The sequence below is a fragment of the Colobus angolensis genome, unplaced genomic scaffold (genome assembly GCF_000951035.1).
Source record: "Colobus angolensis palliatus isolate OR3802 unplaced genomic scaffold, Cang.pa_1.0 Scaffold442, whole genome shotgun sequence".
NCBI lineage: Eukaryota > Metazoa > Chordata > Mammalia > Primates > Cercopithecidae > Colobus > Colobus angolensis.
The window spans coordinates 632,068-656,654 of NW_012117844.1; the positions used below are offsets into that span (position 1 = coordinate 632,068).

The window sequence follows — 24,587 nt, forward strand, 5'->3', positions numbered from 1 at the left end:
GATCTCCTGACCTCATGATCCGCCCGTCTCGTCCTCCCAAAGTGCTGGGATTACAGGCTTGAGCCACCGCGCCTGGCCTATTTTCAATGTTTTTTAAAGTGATTTTATTTTAGAATCAACTTGGGCTAATGCAGTATAGTCACTAGAGAAGTAATATTTTGTGTTCTCTCTCTATATATATATTTTAAAAATCAAACAATGCTAATTCTGACTTTAAAGAGAAATGCCTACTTTATTAATAATTTTATAATCTCATTGGTTTATCTTAATGCCACCCTTTACAAAAGATAACTTTGAAATTTAACACTCCCATTGCTCCATCTTCAGTGATGTGTGTGATTAAAGCCATTTATCATAAAATGACCATGAATCAATCTCAGACCATGATCACAGTAAACTGTTAACTTCAGAATTCTTAACTCTTCAAGTTTTGGTTCCTGTTTTAATTAGAAATATTTCTTCTTTAATTGATGCATAAGACTTAGAAAAGCAGCGATTGATTTTTTTCACTATGAAAAGTTCCTTTCTCAGTGTTATTTTTTCTTATAACAACCTTCAAGGGGTTTCATTTTCCTGAATTTTCTGAGAGCTAACAATTTTACAATTTTAAAACTGTGTTGCCTCAAAATAATTTAATCCACAAGAGAAGATAAATCTAATTACAAAAAGAAACCCAAATTAAGTCTTCTACATGCTGAATTCTGTTTTGGGCTGGTGGTGACCTTTAGGAAGGAAACAGAAAATAACTTATCTGTATATTCAGTGGCAGTTGATATTTTAGTGCCCTTTTAAAATAAATGCTCAGCATTCAAACATTTCCTTTTGGTAAAGTATTATGGAGCAGATTTGATTATGGCAACATGGGTTACAATATTTAAATATGTATTAAGATAAAAGGAAAATTAACATATTTTACTATAGTCATTGTTTCTATCCAAGCAGAAAGGGTAAATTTAGCAAATAATGTCGTCTTTTTGTTATACCACAGATTGCATGTATTTTTATATTAATGGCCTTTGAAACATTCAGTAAAACTTATAGAACCTGACTGGATTAGTTAGGTGTTTTCTCATTTAAAAATAAAATCTCATGTTAATTTTTTAGATATGATAATAACATTTGTGTTATTTTAAAAGAATCCTTATATTTTAAAGATTTATGCTGACATATTTATATGAAATTTGCTTCAAAATAAATTCTGTAGTGTAGAGATAAGTTGGTGTATTAAACAAGATTGATCATGAATTAATAATTGTTGAAGCTGGGATGGATACATGGGATTTATTATATTTTCCTCTCTAGTTCTTTATATATCTGAGATTTATCATAAAAAGAAGTTAGGAAATACATAAGCTAATCTCTATAGATTGACTGTTCAGTATTTTGCATTAGGTCACATTTTATTTCTTAAAATTTCTCCAAGTCACAGTAATAATAAAAAGAACTCCCAGATACCCTTCACACAAATTCCCCAGTTGTGTTTTTTTTGTTTTGTTTTGAGACAGAATCTTCACTCTGTCACCCAGGCTGGAGTGCAGTAGTGCAATCTCGGCTCACTGCAACCTCCGCCTCCCTGGTTCAAGCGATTCTCCTGCCTTAGCCTCCTGAGTAGCTGGGATTACAGGTGCGCATCACCTCGCCCGTCTAATTTTTGTATTTTTAGTGGAGACGGCGTTCCATCATGTTGAACTCCTGATCTCGGGATCCGCCCTCCTGGGCTTCCCAAAGTGCTGGGATTACAGGCGTGAGCCACTGCACCTGGCCCAATTGTTAATATTTTATCTGTCATTTGTTTTGTCATTCTTTCTATGCTTGCATTTGTATAAATACATATGCATACATGGGTATTATTTTCTTTCTGAACCATTGAGGAATAAGGTGCAGAAATGATGACAAACTGTCCCTTTACCCCTAGTTACTTCACTGTCAGCAACTAAAAACTCTTATATTACCACAATATAATTATCAAAATCATGATATTAAGATTTTTATAATAGTCATCTAACTACAGTACTCATTCATATTTTATTCATTGTTCCAGTAATGTCCATTTTAACCAAGACAAAAACAAAAAGTTTCTGATCTATTATCCAACAACTTTGGTTGGTCTGTTGTTTACTCACAATTAGATAGATTCTAGTTACTTCTTTGTGGCAGAAATGGCATAGAAGTATCATTTCCTTCAGTGTGTCATATCAGGAAATCCCCCCAACTTTTAAAAATGAATGTGCCAGATATGGTGGTGGTGCATGCCTGTAATCTCAGCTGCTTGGCAGGATGAGGTGGGAGGATCTCTTGAGCCTAGGAGTTCAAGACCAGCATGGGCAACATAGCAAGATCCTGCTCAAAAAAACAAAACGATTGAGTTTTCATTTTTTTCTGTCCAGGCTGTTTGTCATTCCACAGACGTAAGAAGTTGGACCATTACGTTCTGTAGAACTTGAGGAGCTACTTATAGTTGCGCTCTTCAAATCAGAATGGGTTGAAAGAAGTATCGGTTTTTATACATGTATGTGTATGTATATGTTATATATAGTCATCCCTCAGTATCTGTGGGGGATGGGTTCCAGGAAACCACCTTCCCCTCCCACTAGGATGCCTAACTCCACTTATGCTCAAGTCCGTTATATAAAATGGCATAAAATTTGCATATAACCTATGCACATCTTCCCTTATACTTTAGATTATAATACCTGATACAATGCAAATGCTATGTAAATAGTTATACTATATTGTTGAGAGAATAAACATTGTTTAGAGAATAATAACAATAGTAATAAAAGAAAAAATCTGTACATGTTTCAGTATGGATACAACCATCTTTTTTTTTTTTCCTTTCCCAAGTATTTTTCATCCTTACTTGGTTGAATCCGTGAGTATGGAACCTACAGATGCAGAGGACCAAATGTATTACTTACACACACACACGTACTTAGAAGCATTCATTAAAGTTGCTGTAAAGCAAATTATGTTAGTGGTTTTTTTTTTTTAAGATAGAGTCCTGCTCTGTCACCCAGGCTGAAGTGCAGTGGCACGATCTTCGCTCACTGCAACCTCTGCCTCCTGGGTTCAAGCAATTATCCCTGCCTCAGCCTCCTAAGTAGCTGGGTTTACAGGTGCCCACCACCACACCCAGATAATTTTTTTATATTTTTAGTAGAGATGAGGTTTCACCATGTTGGCCAGGCTGGTCTCAAACTCCTGACCTCAGGCAATCCTCCCACCTCAGCCTCTCAAATAGCTGGGATTATAGACGTGGGCCATTGCACCCAGCCAATTAATGGACTTTTTATTAAATTCTTGTGTTTGTATTAAGCAAACTGGAAATGTTTTCACAACATCCACCAGTTATTTTTACTCTGATTCAAAATATTCTTGCTCTTGCCATTTCTTCTTTTCTCCTCTTATTTACTGTATCCATCAAACCTAAGATACGCAGATGTTAATATTTCCTTGATCTTACAAGACAGTGTCAGTAAAAGATTTTTATGTAATTTTGTCATGATTACCACTTGGCCGATAGTGACTGTCAAATGCCATCAATTACAAAATGTATCTTAATTTTAAGAGGTTAAAATTTTTAAGAAATCTGTTTTAGAATCAGTGAAACAAATGTAAACATCTGATTTTATTTATATTTCCCAGTCAGAAAATAGAGATGCCAGCTTAGAATCAGGACAGTCTCTACTAAAAATACAAAAATTAGTCAGGCATGGTGGCTCACACCTTTAATCCTAGCTACTCAAGAGGCTGAGGCAGGAGACTCGTTTGTGAGGTTGCACTGAGCCCAGATTGCCCCACTGCACTCCAGCCTGGGCAAGAGAATGAGACTCCGTTTCAATAAATAAATAAATAAATAAAACCCAAGAGCATGTTACTAATGTAGCAAATCTATCTGATGTTAGATTGTTATATAACACAGTGTCTTCTTGCATGAAGAGTTGTGTACTGGGTTATTTTTGGTCATTTTTTCTGTTTTTTCTTTTCTTCTTCTTTTTTTTTTTTTTTTTGCTAGGAAGGATTTACTAGTTAGAGGCTGAGATAATTTATGTCTTAGGGTCACATGATCTTGTTTGTTTAGTCAACCTCTAAATTTATGCCTGAAACTGAAACTCAAAATGAATAAGAATTACTGCTAAAGAATTGTTTTCCACTTCCTATAAGTTGCAGCATGCTCTGCTTTTGTGGGTTTTCTTCTTCTTCTTCTTCTTCTTTTTTTTTTTTTTTTTTTCTGGAGTGGGATTTTTTTTTCACTCTAGTGTGTAGTATTTCATAGAACCTTCAAAAGCAGTAGGAATAAAAGTTTAAATAAGCTATTCCATTCTTTGTTTTCTCTCTATATGATTCTCACTTTGCTCTTTCAGTTGGTGTTTTTGTCTTAGATCTAAACTAGGTCTAATGGAAATATGTTTTGTTTTGTTTTGTTTTGCCACCAGGATATTCTTCTTATTAATGTGGTAATTGAACAAATGATCTGTGATACTGATCCTGAGCTAGGAGGCGCTGTTCAGTTAATGGGACTTCTTCGTACTCTAATTGATCCAGAGAACATGCTGGCTACAACTAATGTAAGAAATTATTCTGAGATAAAAATGTTTTGACCTAGTCAGTTTTAGGTGGCTTTGTAATAAAATTTTGAGAAACAAATATTTTAAGTATTTGTCCAGTTGGTATTTAAGTAGCAGTGGATTCTTACAGCAATTCATTTGTGGTAAAATACAAAATTGTAATCTATTAAAATCTTAGTAAAATGTTAAGAATTCCATTTTATGGCCCTTGGCCTCTATGTGTTAATTTCTTGAAATTTAATACACAACAGTGTGAATATACTTAACACTACTAAACTGTACACTTAAAAATGATAAAATTATTATTATTATTATTTTGAGATGGAGTCTCACTCTGTCGCCAGGCTGGAGTGCAGTGGTGCAATCTTGGCTCACTGCAACCTCTGCCTCTCGGGTTCAAACAATTCTTCTTTCTCAGCCTCCCGAATAACTGGGACTACGGATGCATGCCACCACACCTGGTTAATTTTTGTATTTTTAGTAGAGATGCGGTTTCACCATGTTGGTCAGGCTGGTCTTGAACCCCTGACCTCAGATGATCCACCCACCTGGGCCTCCCAAAGTGCTGGGATTACAGGTGTGAGCCACTGCGCCTGACCAATAAATTTTTACATAGCAAGTTTTATGTTGTGTGATTTTATCACAATAAAAAAGGAAAAATTTATACTGAATGATCTTAATTACATAAGACATTTAAAAAGATTTAAGGAGTAAGTCCTTAATACTTAAGGATTAGATACTCCAGAATATTAATAGTCATTCTCTCAATATGGAGGGATATTTTCTTTATAAAATTTCCTTCATATTTAGAGAATATGTACATTGTTTTTAAATCATTACAAGTTTGTGTGCCCAATTGTGTAAAAAATAGTGGCAAAATCCATAGACATTATATTCCAAATTTTCAAATTACAAAATTTTAAAATGCTAAAAATTGATTTAAATTTTGTCTCTTCATCTAGTGGCTTGATAACGTGATTCAGTGGTTTTTAAAATTTGGATAGAGTTGGTGAAATCTGGGGTTCCAAATTTTAAGTAGTTAAGTTGCTATCACATGGGCTTAATTGGTTCTTTTTCTTTCTAAAAATTTTTATTTTTCCAAAACAGATTCATATGTGCCTTTTCCACACATTTGAATGTTATTTTTAAAGTTGAGAGAATTTTCTTTCTTTGTTACATTCTTGGGAAAAACTCAATACACTGCAAAGAGAGAGAGACAAATGGGATCAATAGTGATTATGGTGTATGCTGTTCTGACTTACATGTTTATTTTGTGTGTGTTTTATATGTTTTCTATTTGTGTTGAGAACACAAAATCTACTTTCTTAGCAGTTTGCAAGTGTAATAAATTGTTAGTAATATATTGTTATTATATATGTTGTACAATAGATTGGTTCTTCATTGAATTTCGTATTCATATCACAGGCATCTTTTGGAAAAAATTATTTTGAATAATTTTCCTCAAAAAAACATTTTGTGATGCTATCTGATCTTGCCTTCATTTTTACTTAGTATATAATATGAAGTAGACTTAATTTTCAGTTCCACAGAAATAAGATTAAAGTGAATATAGTTAGTTTTTGGTTCTTTCACAATATATAACCAAGTGTTTGATTTTTTTCACAGTATCTTAAAGTATCTGCTTATATATGATCTGTACTGCTAATTCTTTTTGTTTTGTTTTGGTTCTGGAAAAGGTATATACTGCTAATCTTGAAGATGTTTTTTATTTACAAAAGTAACAGTATTCTTTTAAACATTCTGTGTTTCAGAAAACTGAAAAAAGTGAATTTCTAAATTTCTTCTACAACCATTGTATGCATGTTCTCACAGCACCACTTTTGACCAATACTTCAGAAGACAAATGTGAAAAGGGTAGGATCTCTTATTTATCTACTATGATTTCTGTTTTTAAAGAAGGATGAGATAAATATTAAACTAACAGGCAATTTACTTGAGACTTTATATGACAGGGAAGTTACGACTGAAAAACCTAAACTGCCATATAAAATTATGATTTTCTTGTTTCTTAGGGTTATGGAAGTGAATGATAAAATGTGGCAAGACTAGTCTTTCAGGGGCCATTTCTGTAGTTTGTTACTACAGAAGTTTCTCTGAATGTGTAGACCACTGGCGGAAAACAAAAAAAGAAAATGTGGCAAACAGTATTACACACTAAGGAATTGAGATGTAGACACTTATCAAAAGAAAGCATTGTCCCCAAATTTGTGAGAGTTGATATCTAGAATGAGTAGGAGCAAATAGTATAAATATTTTAACTTAGTCTCCAAATGCACATTCATATGCCAATATATGCTGATATATATGGGCAAGGCTTTTTCATTAGTATTTTTAAAATTGCATTTCCATATTCTCTTTCTTATATAATCAGCACCCGTAATTCATCAGCTGCAATTTCTGTTTCAGTTTATTAAAATGGAGTGAAAAATCTAAAAATATTTTTGAAGGAGTCTGAGTGTAGAATCCTACTATGGTTTTAGTATATCCCTCTAGGTAATCATAGTTGCATATATCTAATTTGGAGGCAATTTTTAAATTGAGTTCTACTATATTCAGCTTAACCATAGATATTACAGTTCTCTGAGATTTCATCAATCTCAGAGATTTCATCAGTCTCATATGTTACCATATGACCATAATACATACTAACGTAAGCAAAGGACTTTGAAAAGCTTACAACTTAATTAGTGAAATCAGAAATATGTGGAGCATAGTAGAACATGAGCCATTATCTGAAAATATTTGTTAACCTGAAGAGTCACTTAAAAGGAAGTTAGTTAGGAGAATTTTATGAAACTAAGAAGTTGAAACATGAGCACACCCTGTGTAATACTATCAGTTCCATTTCTGAGTATATACTCTAGGGAATGTTTGTGCATATGCATGACAGGTACAAGAATGTTGCTGCATTGTTTGTGGTAGGAAAATGAATAAAATATGTTTTTTTCATATAATGGAATACTATATAGCAGTTAAAATAATTGAATTTTGATGTATCAACTGAATAATTCCCCAAAATATCAAGGTGAATGGGTACAAAAGCACATCACAGAGGGTTTTCTTGCAGAATGGTTCCATTTGTATAAACAAAAATAATGCATTTTTTATGTTCATTTTAATAAAACACTTCCGGCTTGCAGAAATATATAGATAATAGTATAACAGACACTCATATACTCCCTGTTGGCTTTATCAAAACTAACTTGCCATATTTTTTTTCAGATTTTTTTTTAAAACATTACAGATATAGTTGGAGTTTCGTATGTACCCCTTCACATTCCCATTCCCATTCTACCCCCTCTTCCTCCATCTCTCAAGGTATGCTGAATTTGGAGTTTATCACTCCTGTGTTTACTTATGTTGTTATGATGTGTATATATGGTATTGTTTTTCATATTTTCAAAGTTGCTATAAATTTAATGTCTGTCATACATATTATTCTGCATATTTTTTTATCCAGTGTTATTTTTGAGATCTGTTCGTGTTGATACCCGTTCATATTGATCTAATTCATATTGAAATAGAGTTCTTATTTATTTTTAACTCCTACATAATCCTCTCTTATGAGTATGCTGTAATAGAGCCATTCTGCCTCTAATGTGCATTTGTTTCTAGCTTTTTGCTATTACAAATAATGCTCCAGTTACATTCTTGTGTTTCCCTATGCACATGTGCCTTGATGTGCTCTAGAATGTATGCCTAGAAATTGGAACTTATTTATAATGGCCTACTTAATTGAGTTTTTTGTTTTTTTAATTTAAAGCATAAACACATTTATTATTCTGGAGTTTTAAAAATTCCTGTATTTTCTGTTTTTAAAAATGAGATGTATAATGGATGATCAAATGCAAATATTATTTTAAAAAATTAAAAATAAAAAAACAAACATGATATGAAGAGAAATATCCTAATTGTTGAATGATGAATAGGAGAAGGTAAAAGAAGATATATCAGTTTTATCCCTGGTTGTAATCTTACTTTTTATCAGAATATATATGCTATGTTGTCTTTTAATAATTCTACAGCTACATCCACTTTTGTAAAAGATTGCAGATACAGTTATAATTTTGCTGAAACAACCAAGTCTTAATGGTTATTTTGAGGGTAAAATGGATTATGATTGAAGTCATGCATTGTATATTATAAAGTACTAGGGAAAGGTGGGCTATTGTTACTGAAGTATTTGATTTTAATTTTTAATTTTTTTATTAGATAATATAGTTGGATCAAACAAAAACAACACAATTTGCCCTGGTAAGTATAAATTCATACTTGACGAATACATGCAAATTATAAACTTTTTTTCTACTTTAAGTGTAATGCACTTATATAAGGCTAAGAAAAGCATATTTTGGCATAAAAACAAAATCCAAGAACAAATTTACTTTTGTCTGTATTGTAAAGAAAAAATTCCACTATCTCCAGTATTAAAAATAGAAAACTAGTCAGAATTCTGTTGTTTTTTCCCTGAAAATGTATAGCTTGTTTTCTGACGTTGTTACGAGAAGGCATTGTCTGAAAGTCGAGGATTTAGTTCTTATTTTTGAAATGTAGTAAACTAAGACCAGTTACTTTGCAACTAACTTTCATGACCACTTTATGCTTATTGTTCATGAATCTGAGTTAAAAAGTAGTTGTTCCTATTTAGAACAGGCATACTAGGTATGGGCTTGATACTAATAAAGACATGTGCTGTGTACACCTAGTGTCCCATGCCTTTTCTGCCAGCCTCATCAAATCTCAAAGGGGAGCAGGTTTCAAATAAGGAGGCTGTTTAGAGATTGGACTATTTAGAAATATGAGTAATTTCTTGTCCCAGTTATGAAGACAAGACATTTGTTTAACACTGTAGGTCATTGTTTTTTGTTTTGTTTTGTTTGTTTGGTTTTTGGTTTTTTTTGAGATAGAGTCTAACTCTGTCGCCCAGGCTGGAGTGCAGTGGCACAATCTTGGCTTACTGCAACTTCTGCCTCCCAAGTTCAAGCGATTCTTCTGCCTGAGCCTCCCAACTTTTTGTATTTTTAGTAGAGATGGGGTTTCACCATGTTAGCCAGGGTGGTCTTGATCTCCTGACCTCGTGATCTGCCTGCCTCGGCCTCCCCAAGTGCTGGGATTAGAGGTGTGAGCCACTGCGCCCGGCCTGTTTTTGTTTTTTCAATTTAATTTCCACATACAGCATTGAGGGTCAAAGTTAAAAAATCTTTTGTAATAAAATTTGGGAATTGAGAAATAAAGAAGAATTGCTTTTTTGTTTGTTTGTGACAGAGTCTCACTCTGTCACCCAGGCTAGAGTGCAGTGGCATGATTTTGGCTCACTGCAGCCTCTATCTCCTGGGTTCAAGCGATCTCCCACCTCAGCCTCCCAAGTAGCTAGGATTACAGGTGCATGCCACCACGCCCAACTAGTATTTTTTGTATTTTTAGTAGAGACGGGGTTTCACCATGTTGGCCAGACTGGTCTCAAACTCCTGACCTCAGGCGATCCACCCACCTTGGCCTCCCAAAGTGCTGGGATTACAGGCATGAGCCACCGCACCTGGCCAGGAATTGCCTTTAATGGTGAGGGACTAGTTCAGATTTTGGCTGTGGTACTGGCTGTTATAGAAATTGGTCTGGAGCAAGTGAAACTCTTTACTTGCGTTTAAAGTATAAACAGTCCTTGAAATATCAGAATTTTATTTTGTGTATTTATATGTGATGGTCATTCTGTTATTAGAAAGAATGCTAATTTATTCCCCATAGCATTGTAGTTCCCCAAAATATTTATGTATATAATCTCAAGTAAATAAAATAGTTGTACTAGATGATGTCATTTTTTAAAAAATTCTGTAAGACTGTGATTTTATAATTTCCTTACAGCTTAATATTTCCTTGTCTAGCCAAGCGTGGTGGCTCACACCTGTAATCTCAGCACTTTGGGAGGCCGAGGCGGGAGGATCGGTTGAGCCCAGGAGTTAGAGACCAGCCTGGGCAACATAGTGAGACCTTGTCTCTACAAAAAATAAACTGGGCATGGTGGTATGTCCCTGTGGTCCCAGCTACTAGGGAGGCTGAGGTGGCAGGATCACTTGAGTCTGGGAAGTTGAGGTTGCGGTGAGCCGAAATTGCACCAGTGCCCTCCAGCCTGGATGACATAGTGATACCTTGTCTGAAACAACAAGAAAATATTTCCTTGTCTAAAGCACTTATAATAGGGGTGCGTGATTGTCCATATGAGCCCTTGACATAAATTAAAATTTGATGTTCAAGAAGCAGTTCAAAATCATTTCATGGATGTATAAACCAAAGCCTCAGGAAAAGAAAAAATGCAAGTTTATTCAGTAAGTCCCTCTCTATGGATATCATGAGTTGATATTTTAAAAGTTGTATATAGGCGGGGCTCAGTGGCTCATGCCTGTAATCCCAGCACTTTGGGAGGCCAAGGCGGGCGGATCACAAGGTCAGGAGATTGAGACCATCCTGGCTAACACGGTGAAACCCCGTCTGTACCAAAAATACAAAAAGAAAAAAAAGTTAGCCGGGAGTGGTGGTGGGCGCCTATAGTCCCAGCTACTCGGGAGGCTGAGGCAGGAGAATGGCGTGAACCCGAGAGGCAGAGCTTGCAGTGAGCCGAGATAGCGCCATTGCACTCCAGCCTGGGCTACAGAGCCAGACTCTGTCTCAAAAAAAAAAAAAAAAAGTTGTATATGAAATTATATTAAGTTATGCTTAAGAATCTTAGGCTGGACGTGGTGGCTCACGCCTGTAATCCCAGCACTTTGGGAGGCTGAGGTGGGCAGATCACGAGGTCAGGAGATTGAGACCATCCTGGCTAACGTGGTGAAACCCCGTCTCTACTAAAAACACAAAAAAATTAGCTGGGCGTGGTGGTGAGCGCCTGTAGTCCCAGCTGCTTAGGAGGCTAAGGCAGGAGAACGGCGTGAACCCAGGAGGTGGAGCTTGCTGTGAGCCAAGATCGTGCCACTGCACTCCAGCCTGGGCGACAGAGCAAGACTCCGTATGAAAAAAAAAAAAAAAATCTTGATGTAATATTTTTCCATTTGATATTCAAACAGCCAAAAATATCCTTTTCTTAAAATGTCTTTTCTAAAAGCATATAATTTTTCTTGAGAAATTTGCATTGAGCCACTTTAGGCAAAAAGTTTTAAGTATTTTTTTTAACGGTGGGCCCTTTTATAGATTTATTAATACTAATAATATAGCATTTATTACAGAAACATTACCAAGAACTCCTCAATGCCATCAAGGTATTATTATCATGTTCATATATTTTTATTGCTCTTCTTTCTGTATTTCATATTTTATGCAAATATGAGTCTTAGTTATCTAGTAGGTAAAACTGATAATATGCTTCTGCCTAATGAAAAAGTAAAAATCTACAGCTTTTTTAATGGATGTGAAAATGGAGGAAATGGGCCAGGCGCAGGAGCTTACACTTGTAATCCCAGCACTATGGGAGGCTAAGGTGGGAGGATTGCTTGAGCCCAGGAGTTTGAGACCAGCCGGGACAACATAGTGAGGCCCCATCTCTACAAAAAATTGAAAAAAAAAATTAGCTAGCATGGTGGCGTACATCTGTAGTTCCAGCTACTCTGGCAGCTGAGGTGGGAGGAACAGTTGAGTCTGGGAGGTGGAAGCTGCAATGTGCCATAATCACGCCACCACACTCCAAACTGGGTGACAGAGTGAGACCTTGTCTCAAAAAAAAAAAAAAGGGATTACAGTTTAGATTTTGTTTTATAAAATAGGATGTAAGCTTTATTTATTCTTTATTTAGATATATTCAGTATTTTCATGAGATTACTTTCTTTTGTAGATAATTATCAAACAGCACAGCTACTTGCCTTAATTTTAGAGTTACTCACATTTTGTGTGGAACATCACACATATCACATTAAAAACTATATTATGAACAAGGACTTGCTAAGAAGAGTCTTGGTCTTGATGAATTCAAAGCACACTTTTCTGGCCTTGTGTAAGTATAAAATGTTTTAAGGAGCAACATTTTTAATAGAGATAAAGCTGAAGTTACCCATTTGAAGTTATTTATTAGCAGTGTATATTCTATAATGAGATGATTGTGAGAAGTCCTACTCTTTTGTTCTTATGTAAAGGGCAAGAGGACTAGGTTGAAGTGATTTTCCCACCCACATACTGCTCACATTTAGATTCAATGAGCCTAACTTTTGTTGTGATACAATACCATGTGCAGTGACAACATTTTACTAACAGAACCAGTCCTACTGTTTTTTTTACATCTACTTCATCAAACTGTCATTTAGTAGTCACTCTTTATAATTATCCTGATATTTGCATCAATGTTGATTTTTGGCAGACTATAAACTAAAAAAGTTTCATAATTTCACCTGCAAACAGAGAAAGAAACATCCTCCCTCCAAATGAAAAGGACTTTGTGGTTTTATTCTGACCATAGAAATTATAGCTTAAATATAGACATTTAATTTAATGTAAAGAGAAAATGTTAATCTCCCTAATCTTTATTTTTATGGACTTAAAATAGCCAGTGTTAACTATCTGTGTTATTTCTTTTTTTAATACCCATACCAATTTAGATAATAAACATATCCACACATGTATAGAGGATTTTTTTGTGTTTTTTATATTTACAAAACAGGATCATACCAACACATTTCTCAGCCCCCTAATACTACTCTAGCTTAATCAATATTGTGTAGACTGATTTTATTCCTGGAGATAGCTGAGTAAGATTTTATGGTATGGCTCTTCCACAGATTCTTCTGCCATTCTCCAGTGAATAAATTACAAGATTGTTTTTGCTTTTTTGCCACTCCAAACCTCACTGTAGTAAATAGTCTAGTACATAAATCTTTTAAGTACTGATTTATTTCTTTCTATAGGATAGATTCTCAATAATGGGATTGGTAAGACAAAATGTTTATCTGTTTTATACTTTTTAATGTATCCCTTTAAGTTTTAATTTACCATAAAGCTGCCAGATTACTTCCCCCAAAATTGAAGCACTTTGACATTCTCCCAGCATTCAGTGTTACTAATTTTAAAATGTTATCAATCTGATAATGGAAAATGTGGTATCTCATTGTTATTCTAATTTGCATTTTCCCTGACAGCATCTTTTCATATATTAGTGTACTTTGCATTTTTATCTGTTGTGAATTGCCAGTTATCTTTTTCTTAGAGCTTTTTGTATATTAGAGATATTAACGGTTTATCATGTTTTGAGGAGAACAAACATGTCTATCTTCATTGTCTTTTGTCTTTGCCTTTATTTATAGTATTGTTTTCCAAATAACTTTAAAATTTCCTTGTGATGACAAAAATGTCTTTGTTTTCCTTTTATGACTTTTAGGTTTTTTGTTTTGCTTAGGAAAGTCTATGTCCTAAGATTATGCAGATATTCTCACTTTCTTCTGATATCTTCATTTCCTTTTTTACATTTATATATGTAATACATGTGAAATTTGTTTTTGCATATACTTTGAAATGAGAATGTTTGAAATGAGTGTTTCCTAGATACATAGCCAACAGTATCAGCACGTTTATTAAGGCAACCATACCTTTTCCCTTTCCTTCTGAATTGAAATATAATGTTATACAATAAGTTAACATATATATACTTTTATTTCTGGACTGTCGTTTAATTTCACCAAATGAAAAAGTACCAGCGTTGGCCAGACGCAATGGCTCACGCCTGTAATCCCAGCACTTTGAGAGGCCAACGTGGGTGGATCACCTGAGGTCAGGAGTTCGAGAGCAGCCTGGGCAACATGACCATCTCTACTAAAAATGCAAAAATTAGCCAGGCATAGTGGTGTATGTCTATAATCCCAGCTACTCAGGAAGCTGAGGCAGGAGAATCGCTTGAACCTGGGAGATGGAGGTTAAAGTGAGCTGAGATTGCTCTACTGCACTCTAGCCTGGGCAACAGAGTAAGACTCTGTCTCAAAAAAAAAAACAAACAAAAAAAACCCAGTGTTTATTATATTATGCCAGGCATTATCGTGTCTCTGTTGTAAGGTTTAATACCTACTAAGACCCCTTCACTTTTGTTTTTCATACTTTTCTTGGTTGTTCTTAGACATTTTTTTCTTTCATAATAACTAAATGATTATGTCCAGTTCATTTTGATTAGAATTACATTTTTATATTAATTTTGGAATGGTTGATGTTCTTAAGACAGATTTTCCTATTTGGTTCTCTATAAATAGTACTTTTTGATGACTGCAGAGTACTTCTCTTAATATGAACATGTCAATTGAGTGCATTTCCTTTTTTTTTTTTTTTTTTCTGAGACAGAGTCTCGCTCTGTTGCCCAGACTGGAGTATAGTGGTGCAGTCTCGGTTCACTGCAACTTGTGCTTCCGGGGTTCAAGTGATTCTCCTGCCTCAGCCTCCCGAGTAGCTGGGATTACAGGCGCCTGCCACCACACCTGGCTAATTTTTTGTATTTTTTGTAGAGACGGAGTTTCACCATGTTTGCCAGGCTGATCTTGAACTCCTGACCTCGTGATCCACCCTCCTGGGCTTCCCAAAGCACTGAGATTACAGGCGTGAATCACTGCACCCAGCCACAATTTCCAATATTTAAATGTTTATATCATTTCAAGGTTTCTATTATTATAAGCAGGGCTGTTGTAACTATAGTTTTGTGTACATATCAGTTCATTTATCAGCAGTGTATAAGTCTGCCTCTTTGCTCACACACTTGCCAGTGCTTCAGTCTGTTGCATCTTAAGTAAACCATTTCTTATCCTGCCACAAAAAGAGGGGAGATTGCAAGTCTAACATTTCTCCCCATACTTGTTTGGTGTTACAGTTTAACATTTATACCTTATGTGGCCTATTTCTGTTTTATTCTCAGATAATGTTTAGAACCTCTTGTGACAGGCACACTTCTTTATTTAATGAGTTTCATCTATGAATAGAGGGTTGGAATGAGAAAATGACTTATAAAATCAGAACCCTTGTGTTTTGAAGATAGATGCCTAGTGGTATCTGTAGAATAAATTAAACTACTTAGGGGAAAGGATACAAGTTAAAGGATCAGCAAATATAAAACTAAAGGATTGGAATTACAGTCCTTCCTCTTCCATAAAATTTTTAGCAGTAATATTGCTAAATTTAGTAAGCTTTATTTAGCTACTCACGAGTTAAAAATGAGATTTCTTTTCAGTATCCTAAAATGTGAAGTGAAGTTGTACTTCTTATTCATTACTCTGTTTTTCTTTTAACAAATACAATCTGATCTGCCACAGTGCATGTTTAGCCAGGTAAAATAGCTTGTAAGCAATTGGTACATAAGAGAATGATGTCATTATAATATGGAGATAGGATTGGTTCACAAATGTTTGTTTGTTTGTTTGTGTTTTGAGACAGAGTCTCATAGACGGGGTTTCACCATGTTGGCCAGGCTTGTCTCAATCTCCTGACCTCGTGATCCGCCCGCCTTGGCACAAATCTTTTTTCAAGGCAAAGAAAAGTAGAATAGTGTGAGTGGAAATAGCCTTCATCAAAGAAGTAAAAAACCTTTAGATCTCCTGTTATGTGATTGGCATCTGGCATCAGGAGCCTCTTTAGCTGTATTTTCAGAAAATTAAAAACAAGCTTTTGCCTCTAAATCACCCTCCCTCAGAGAGGCAAGGCAATCTTAGCTCATGGCAGGTTGCCCACTCCTGTGCCCACCTTAATGACAGTGCCCCCAACTGATTCTGAGCTGCCTTCACTGCATTGTCTCAGCATCCACCAGCACTGCTCTAAATACTGCTAGCATTTTGCATATTTTTTAATCTCTGTCATAGAGCTACCTGCCTGGGTAGTTTATCTCCTAGATTCCAATTACTGTTTGTTGTTGTTGTTGTTGTTGTTGTTGTTAGTTCTGGCTACAGAGTTGTACAGGTTTTGAGCGGTCCTCTGCAGCTCTGTTTTCCTCAAAGTCCGGTTTTACTGAACAGTTTTACTTTTCATTTCAAAGGAGTTTACTTTTTACTTTATGCACAGTTTTACTTTTCATTTTAGAAGAGCATATACATTGTTTTATGGTGGGAAAACACCTAGATCATTAACTTATTCCCTATATTATGTTTTATTAGGTGCTCTTCGCTTTATGAGGCGGATAATTGGACTTAAAGATGAATTTTATAATCGTTACATCACCAAGGGAAATCTTTTTGAGCCAGTTATAAATGCACTTCTGGATAATGGAACTCGGTACAATCTATTGAATTCAGCTGTTATTGAGTTGTTTGAATTTATAAGAGTGGTAAGTTTATATAAAACAACTGTTATTATATGTAATTTTATGTATATAAATAATTTTTTATGTAAAAGTAAAAGAATTATATGTAAGCAAAGTGACTTCATTCCCTTTTCACCCCTGAAATTATATATTCCATGTGTCTTAGAATCTATTTCTAATGAACTGAAATTTAAAAAATCAGTAGCTTTTTAATTCTTATTTGCCACATGGTTATAGTTTAGTGGTTTTTATTTTTGACGCTAATATTTTTTAACGCTAATATTTTTAATTGTGAAATATAAAAGTGAAATTCAGCATAGTCTTTCAGCCCCTATTTACTTGATTTTCTCAGTTCCATTTTTATTGGCCAAATGTTTTATGATCTCATTTGGTGTATGTGGACATTTCAGTCAATCATGCCTTAGTCATGTGATCTTTTAGGAGACGGTGATATTTTTATCGTAAAGGTAGTGATTTAAAAAGAATAAGGATGGAAAAATAATTCATTTGGTGTTGGATGTGATGGCTCACATCTGTAATCCCAGCATTTTGGGAGGCCTGGGCGGGCAGATCACTTAAGGTCAGGAGTTCGTAACCAGCCTGGCCAACATGATGAAACCCTGTCTCTACTAAAAATACAAAAATGAGCTGGGTGTGATGGCACACAGCTGTAGTCCCAGCCACTTGGGAAGCTGAGGCACAAGAATCACTTGAACCCAGGAGGTGGGGTTGCAGTGAGCCAAGATTACATCACTTCCTTCCAGCCTGGGTGACAGAGCAAGACTCTTGTCTCAAAAAAAAATTCATTTGGTAGACGTTATACAAGGTGCATAAAAGGTAGAATGGAATCCTAGAATTTTAAGTTAGAACAGGAAGTTAGATGGACTACTCCAATTACCGTATTTTATAGATCAGGGAATTAAGACACCCAAAGTTATTAAGTGACCTATTCAAGAACATCCATTTGGATAGTAGCACAATCAGGACCAGTCAGAACTTGAAGCTTTGTCCCAGCTTAGTTTTAGGCAACAGAAGATTTGTCATAAACAGTCTGGAGGGCAATCTATGTGAATAACAGGAGTGCAACAGATAACTGTAGAACCACTACAACAAATTTACTTCGCCTGTACTTAAACATGCTGAAATCATTCTACTGAGGAAATGGCCACATGGTTGGAAAGAATTTGGGTTTTATTTTTTGTTTTGTGTTGTTTGAGACAAGGTCTCATGCTGTCTGTCGCCCAAGCTCGAGTGTAATAATGCAATCAGAGTTCACTGCAGCCTCGACCTCCTGGGCTCAAGCAGATCCTTCCACGTCAGCCTTCTGAGTAGTTGGAAATACAGGCATTCACTAAAATGGCTGGCTAATTTTTAAATTTTTTAAGGGATGGGGTCTCCCTGTGTTGCCCAGGCTGGTCTCAAACTCGTAGGCTCAACCAGTCCTCCCACCTCAGCCTCCCAAAGTGTTGGATTACAGGTGTGAGCCACTGCACCTGGCTGGAAATAATTTGAAAAAAGAAAGTCGAAGCTAGAAATTCATTCTCTAGTTTTATTTCTTACAAATCAGATATCTGCTGATAACATGCTGTTCTCATATGAAGATTATTTGGCTGACTGGATTGTTTTTCTAAAAATGGTCAATTGCCAAGTATATGATTTTTAAAAGGATAAAGAGGGTAGAAGTCTTTAACCTTGTAAAAGAAGAAACATGGTTAACTAGCTCACTAGTTCCCATTGTACTGCTACAATAAATCAAAGCTTTCTGTTTTATTTACTTTATATTTTTCTCCTTTAACATTTTGGTGAGATACAGATAAAGCAAATTGTAGGGTTTACAGCCCCATCCCTATTCCCATGATGGAATTGTTTTTCTGAAAATAAGTTTGAGTGGTTGATCTGTGTACCTTGTGCCCCAAAACTTAATGTATTTTTTCGTTTCACATATTATAGAGCCATTGCCTAGGTTTCTAATTTCTAATTTGCATGTTTGTTTTAATTGAGATGTACAGGAGAACTAGTTTTAAGACTTAAATTCCATAATGCAACCAAATTGTGGTGTATCTTTTTAAGAAATGGCCTGTGGGTTTCTTACTATGTAGTATTATCTATAAAGTCCTGAATCACAACTTTAATTTTTTTTTTTAAATAAGCCTACTGGGCATGCATGCATCTGCAGTGATGGTTTAGAATTTAGAAGTTATTACTATCAAGTAGTTTATTTCACAAAGATTATACTATTGGAAGACTATAGGAATAGACAAGTAGAATTCCAGATAGTTTATCAGATCTGTGTATATAATATAGTCAGAGAAATCTGTGCTTCTTATTACTTAGGTAAGATATATCCTCTGTTGTTTTTTCTTCTTCTATGTGTGAGAGCCAGCCTCTGATGTGAGAAAGACTTGTGAGAGATCTCTTTGTCATCGAGCCTTTGCCAGCAACTATGTAATATATGTGGCGGAGTTAGGCTCATTCAAAAACTTAACAAATGTACCAGAAAGAAAACCACCACAGCCATATCCCATTTTGATAGCAGTTAAACAGGAAGTCATTAAATAACACCTGTTTGTTGAAAAATACGTTTTTCTTTTATTAATACATAATACTGTACAGATGTATTTGGTACACATATTTATTTTAACATGCATAGAATGTGTAATGATCAAGTCCGGGTATTTGGAATATCCATCACCGTGAGTATTTTGAAAACGTAATTTTAACATCTGCCCTCTAACCAGCTGTGTGCTCTGGATCAAACCATCCAGCCGCTCTTAGAGCCTCAATTTTGTTTTTCTCTAAAATGGGGATAATAAAACCTATCTCAAAGAAGTGTTGTGAAGATCAAATGAAATTATATGTAAAAGTGCTTTTTAAATTATAAAGTGCTATATATATATATAAATGCAAAAAATAAGCAGAAGATGTAAAATAAATCTATTTACTTTTCGAATGTTCTTTATAGTCCTACAAAAGGGCTCCAGTAAATTGCTTCTCCTTTTTTTTCAAGTTTTCTGTGCAGTCCTGACTCATGTGTAAAGAAACTAGGACATTACATTTTGGAAGGTGATTTTGAAAAACCTTTTTTGATCAGCTTTAGAACTACAAAACAAAATTTTACAGTTTTTCTTCTAATAAGCATTGTATTATATTTTAAATGTAAATTTTGTGCTTATACAGGAAGATATCAAGTCTCTTACTGCACATATAGTTGAAAACTTTTATAAAGCACTTGAATCGATTGAATATGTTCAGACATTCAAAGGATTGAAGACTAAATATGAGCAAGAAAAAGACAGACAAAATCAGAAACTGAACAGGTATGGTTTAAGTATACTGCTTTTATAGCCTAAAAAATTGTGTCCAAAATTGTCTGTAGTTCAGATTTTCCATGGGAAATTTACTGAGGAAGTTTCTTTTCATCACTGGATAGCATAGAGTTGAATAGGAGGGTAAGGTGTCCCCCCCACCCTATATCATTTATATGATAAATTACTATTTTATCTTAAGTAGTTGTATTTTATTGTAACTTAAGAAGAATATTTAGTTTAATTTTTGTATTAAGATTGTAACTTAAGAAGAATATTTAGTTTAATTTACAACATTCTAAAATATTTTCGAGTGTTCTCTGGCTACATCTTCTATCATTACAGAGATTATTTTGATATAAATTATAGTCAGTTAAAATTACTTCAGTTCCTCTTGGTTATACATATCTTTCCTTCAATTCAATCTGATCACGACCTTTAAATCACTACTCAGTATTTGTGATATATTTCTTACAGTGTACCATCTATATTGCGTAGTAACAGATTTCGCAGAGATGCAAAAGCCTTGGAAGAAGATGAAGAAATGTGGTTTAATGAAGATGAAGAAGAGGAAGGAAAAGTGATTGTGGCATCAGTGGAAAAATCTAAAACAGAAGATGATTTTCCAGATAATTATGATAAGTTTATGGAGACTAAAAAAGGTATTCAAATTCTGAATTTTTGCACAGTGTACCCTCTTATTTAGTGCAGAAATTACTTTGTTGCTTGTGAAGGTTTGTTTGTAGTTTATAAAGCAAGAAAGACAAGAATTTTATACCAAATTGTGTTCTTTTAAAATTATGTACTTTTTCCCAATCTGTCTGGGAATTCTTTTCATGTTTAAAATATTTCTCTTCAAACTTGCCATTTTGTAATGCTATTAATTTGCTAGTTAGAAATTGAGTTATCTACTTACACTTTTCTTTCTGTGAATAATCTTGGCTTTATTTCTATACTGAAATTCTCAGTAATAACAGAGACCATATAGCTTCATAGAAACCTTCTAGAGTACTTTGCCTGTGTCTTTTACAGCTGATAAACTGAACTGAAACAAGTAACTTTGCTCTTTGAAATTTTAAAATTACAAAAGTTGCATAAAGATATATTATCAAGAGAAGTGAAAAAGTAAAACTTCCCCTGGCTTTCAGATGTGCTTAACTTGTTTTATAAAACGAAGATCTTGGGCCGGGCGCGGTGGCTCAAGCCTGTAATCCCAGCACTTTGGGAGGCCGAGACGGGTGGATCACGAGGTCAGGAGATCGAGACCATCCTGGCGAACACGGTGAAACCCCGTCTCTACTAAAAAATACAAAAAACTAGCCGGGCGAGGTGGCGGGCGCCTGTAGTCCCAGCTACTCGGGAGGCTGAGGCAGGAGAATGGCGTAAACCCAGGAGGCGGAGCTTGCAGTGAGCTGAGATCTGGCCACTGCACTCCAGCCTGGGCGACAGAGCGAGACTCCGTCTCAAAAAAAAAAAAAAAAAAAAACGAAGATCTTGCTAGTACTATATCTTTCAAAAGAACTAGTCATTTTATTTCTGTGGCCTGAGGAATTACCATTTTTTGGAATACTGCCCTGTGTATGTCATTTAAATATTTAATTAAAATTTATACCTTGCTGGGCATGGTGGCTCACGTCTGTAATCCCAGCACTTTGGGAGGCTGAGGCAGGTGGATCATTTGAGCCCAGGAGCTCCAGACGACCCTGGGTAGCATGGTAAAACCCTGTCTCTACAAAAAAACACAAAAATTAGATGGGCACAGTGGCACTTACCTGGAGTCCCAGCTATTAGGAAGGCTGAGGCTGGAGGATCACTTGAGCCCAGGAGGTTAAAGCTGCAGTGAGCCATGAGCTGCCGCTGCACTCTAGCCTGGTAACAGAGAAACACCCTATCTCAAAAACAAAAACAAAAAAATGTATGTCTTAGAAGATAAAAGCCTTTCTTGGATTTATTATGTAAGTTAGTGATTTTAAATGTGACATTTTCTGAAGGCAATTCTCAGAGAATTTATTACATTTTCTTTGAAACTATTGCTCCTACTCATTTTCAACTCATTAATTTGATAAGTTTTTTTTGCCTCAGCGTGGTGGAGCAAAAAGCCTATTAAAATGTCCTAGGGAATGGATACCTTTGCTAGACAAATTCTTCTGCCTTTACTCATAGGTACTGCCCTGACTACAGTCAAAAGAGGCAATACAGCCATATTTGAAGTTCTGTATCCAGTGTTGAGTGAGACGCTGTTAAGAATCATATATAAAAATAGTAACCAGATGTTAAAAGGGATTGGACACCTATGTCATAAAACAAACAGAAAAAGGAACCTGGAATATTTAGGACTTACAGACTTGATCATTGTCATTAGGCATTTGGAATATTGACTTGTGAGAGAGATTACTAGGTTTTTACAATGAGTAAAGAAGTGTAGAATCAGTGAGTGGAAGCTACAGGGAGACAATAAAAGGAAGAGTCAGACAGCTCATGAGATTTTAGATGGATATGCTGGATACCACAATGTAGAGTTCTAGCATAGGATGGCGAATTTTGTTATGATCCGTAAGGTCCTTCCTAGTACTGAGATTTCTAAGATTCTAGCTGATAAAGACTTATCACTTGTATTAGTTCATTTAATACTGTTATAAAGAACTACCTAAGACTGGGTAGTTTATGAAGAAAAGAGGTTTGATCGACTCACGATTCCTTAGGCTTAACAGGAAACATGGCTGAAAGGCTTCGGGAAACTTACAGTCATGGTTGAAGGCGCAAGGAAAGCAAGCATATCTTAACCATGGTGGAGCGGGAGACAGAGAGTGTGAAGGAGGAGGTGCCACACACTTTTGTTTGTTTGTTTGTTTGTTTGCTTGCTTTTTGAGATGTAGTCTCACTCTTGTTGCCCAGGCTGAAGTGCAGTGCCGTGATCTCAGCTCACTGCAACCTCTGCCTCCTGGGTTCAAGCGATTCTCCTGCCTCCCAAGTAGTTGGGATTACAGGCATGCACCACCACACCCAGCTAATTTTTACATTTTCAATAGAGATGGGGTTTCACCATGTTGGCCAGGCTGGTCTCGAACTCCTGGCCTCAAGATGATTCACCTGCCTTGGCCTCCCAAAGTGCTGGGATTACAAGCGTGAGCCACCAAGCCCGACCGATGTGCCACACACTTTTAAACAACTAGATATCATGAGAACTCACTATCACAAAAATAGCAAGGGGGTATTCTGCCTCCATGATTCAATCATCTCCAACACAATTACAATTCACAATGAGATTTGGGTGGGGACAAGAGCCAAACCTTATCATTCCACCTTGGCCCCTTCCTAATCTCATGTCCTTTTTACATTTCAAAACCAATCACGCCTTCCCAACAGTCCCCCAAAGTCATAACTCATTCCAGCATTAACTCAAAAGTCCAAGCACAAAGTCTCATATGAGACAAGGTAAATCCCTTCTGCCTATGAGCCTATAAAAGAAGAAAAAAATTAGTTACCTCCAAGATACAATGAGGGTACAGACATTGGGTAAATGCTCCCATTCCAAATGGGAGAAATTGGCCAAATCAAAGGCGCTATAGGCCCTGGGCAAGTCCGAAGCCCACCCAGCAGGGCAGTCTTTGAATCTTAAAGCTCCAAAATCGTGTCCTTTGACTCCGTGTCTAACACCAGGGCATGCTGATACAACAGGTAGGCTCCCAAGGCCCCGGCTGGCTCTGCCCCTATGGCTCTGCTGGATACAGCCTCCATAGCTGCATTCATGGGCTACAGTTGAGTGCCTGTGGCTTTTCCAGGTACATGGTGCAAGCTGTTGGTGGATCTACTGTTCTGGAGTCTGGAGGATGATGGCCCTCTTCTCATGACTGCACTAGGCAGTATCCCAGTGGGGACTCTGTGTGGGGGCTGCAACCTCACATTTCCCTTCTGCACTGCCCTAGTAGGTTCTTCATAAGAGCTCTGCCCCTGCAGCAGATTTCTGCCTAGACATCCAGGCATTTCTATATGTCTTCTGAAATCTAGATGGTTTGAGAATCAGAGGTTACCAAACCTCAGTTCTTGCCTTCTGCACAGCCACAGGCCCAGCATCACATGGAAGCCACCAAGACTTGGGGCTTGCACCCTCTAAAGCCATGGCCCAAGCTGTACCTTGGCTCCTTTTAGCCATGACTGGAGCTGCAGCACCTGGGATGCAGAGTGTCCCAAGACTGCACAGAGCAGTAGGTCCCTGGGCCCAGTTCACAAAACCATTTTTCCCTCCTAGGCCTCTGGGCCTGTGAATTAACATTTGGCTCCTTGTTACTTATTCAGATTTTTGCAGCCCAGCTTGAATTTCTCCCCAGAAAATGGGTTTTTCTTTTCCACTGCATGGTCAGGCTACAAGTTTTCCAAACTTTATGCTCTGCTCCCTTTTAAATATAAATTCTAATTTCAGGCTATCTCTTTCTTCATGCATATGAGCATACACTTTTA

The 24,587-nt window shown here is 36.1% G+C and overlaps 1 protein-coding gene across 1 annotated transcript in view; it reads left to right on the top strand.

The window, feature by feature from the left end:
- The window catches only part of SMEK2 (SMEK homolog 2, suppressor of mek1 (Dictyostelium)), an 82,943-nt gene that overhangs the window by 43,170 nt on the left and 15,186 nt on the right, over positions 1–24,587 (top strand). The window contains exons 10-17 of the mRNA XM_011957452.1: positions 4,437–4,568; positions 6,341–6,443; positions 7,812–7,907; positions 8,802–8,843; positions 12,406–12,564; positions 16,679–16,848; positions 20,002–20,141; positions 20,607–20,791. Coding sequence (XP_011812842.1) covers positions 4,437–4,568; positions 6,341–6,443; positions 7,812–7,907; positions 8,802–8,843; positions 12,406–12,564; positions 16,679–16,848; positions 20,002–20,141; positions 20,607–20,791 — 1,027 coding nt within the window. The remainder of the gene's footprint in view (positions 1–4,436; positions 4,569–6,340; positions 6,444–7,811; positions 7,908–8,801; positions 8,844–12,405; positions 12,565–16,678; positions 16,849–20,001; positions 20,142–20,606; positions 20,792–24,587) is intronic.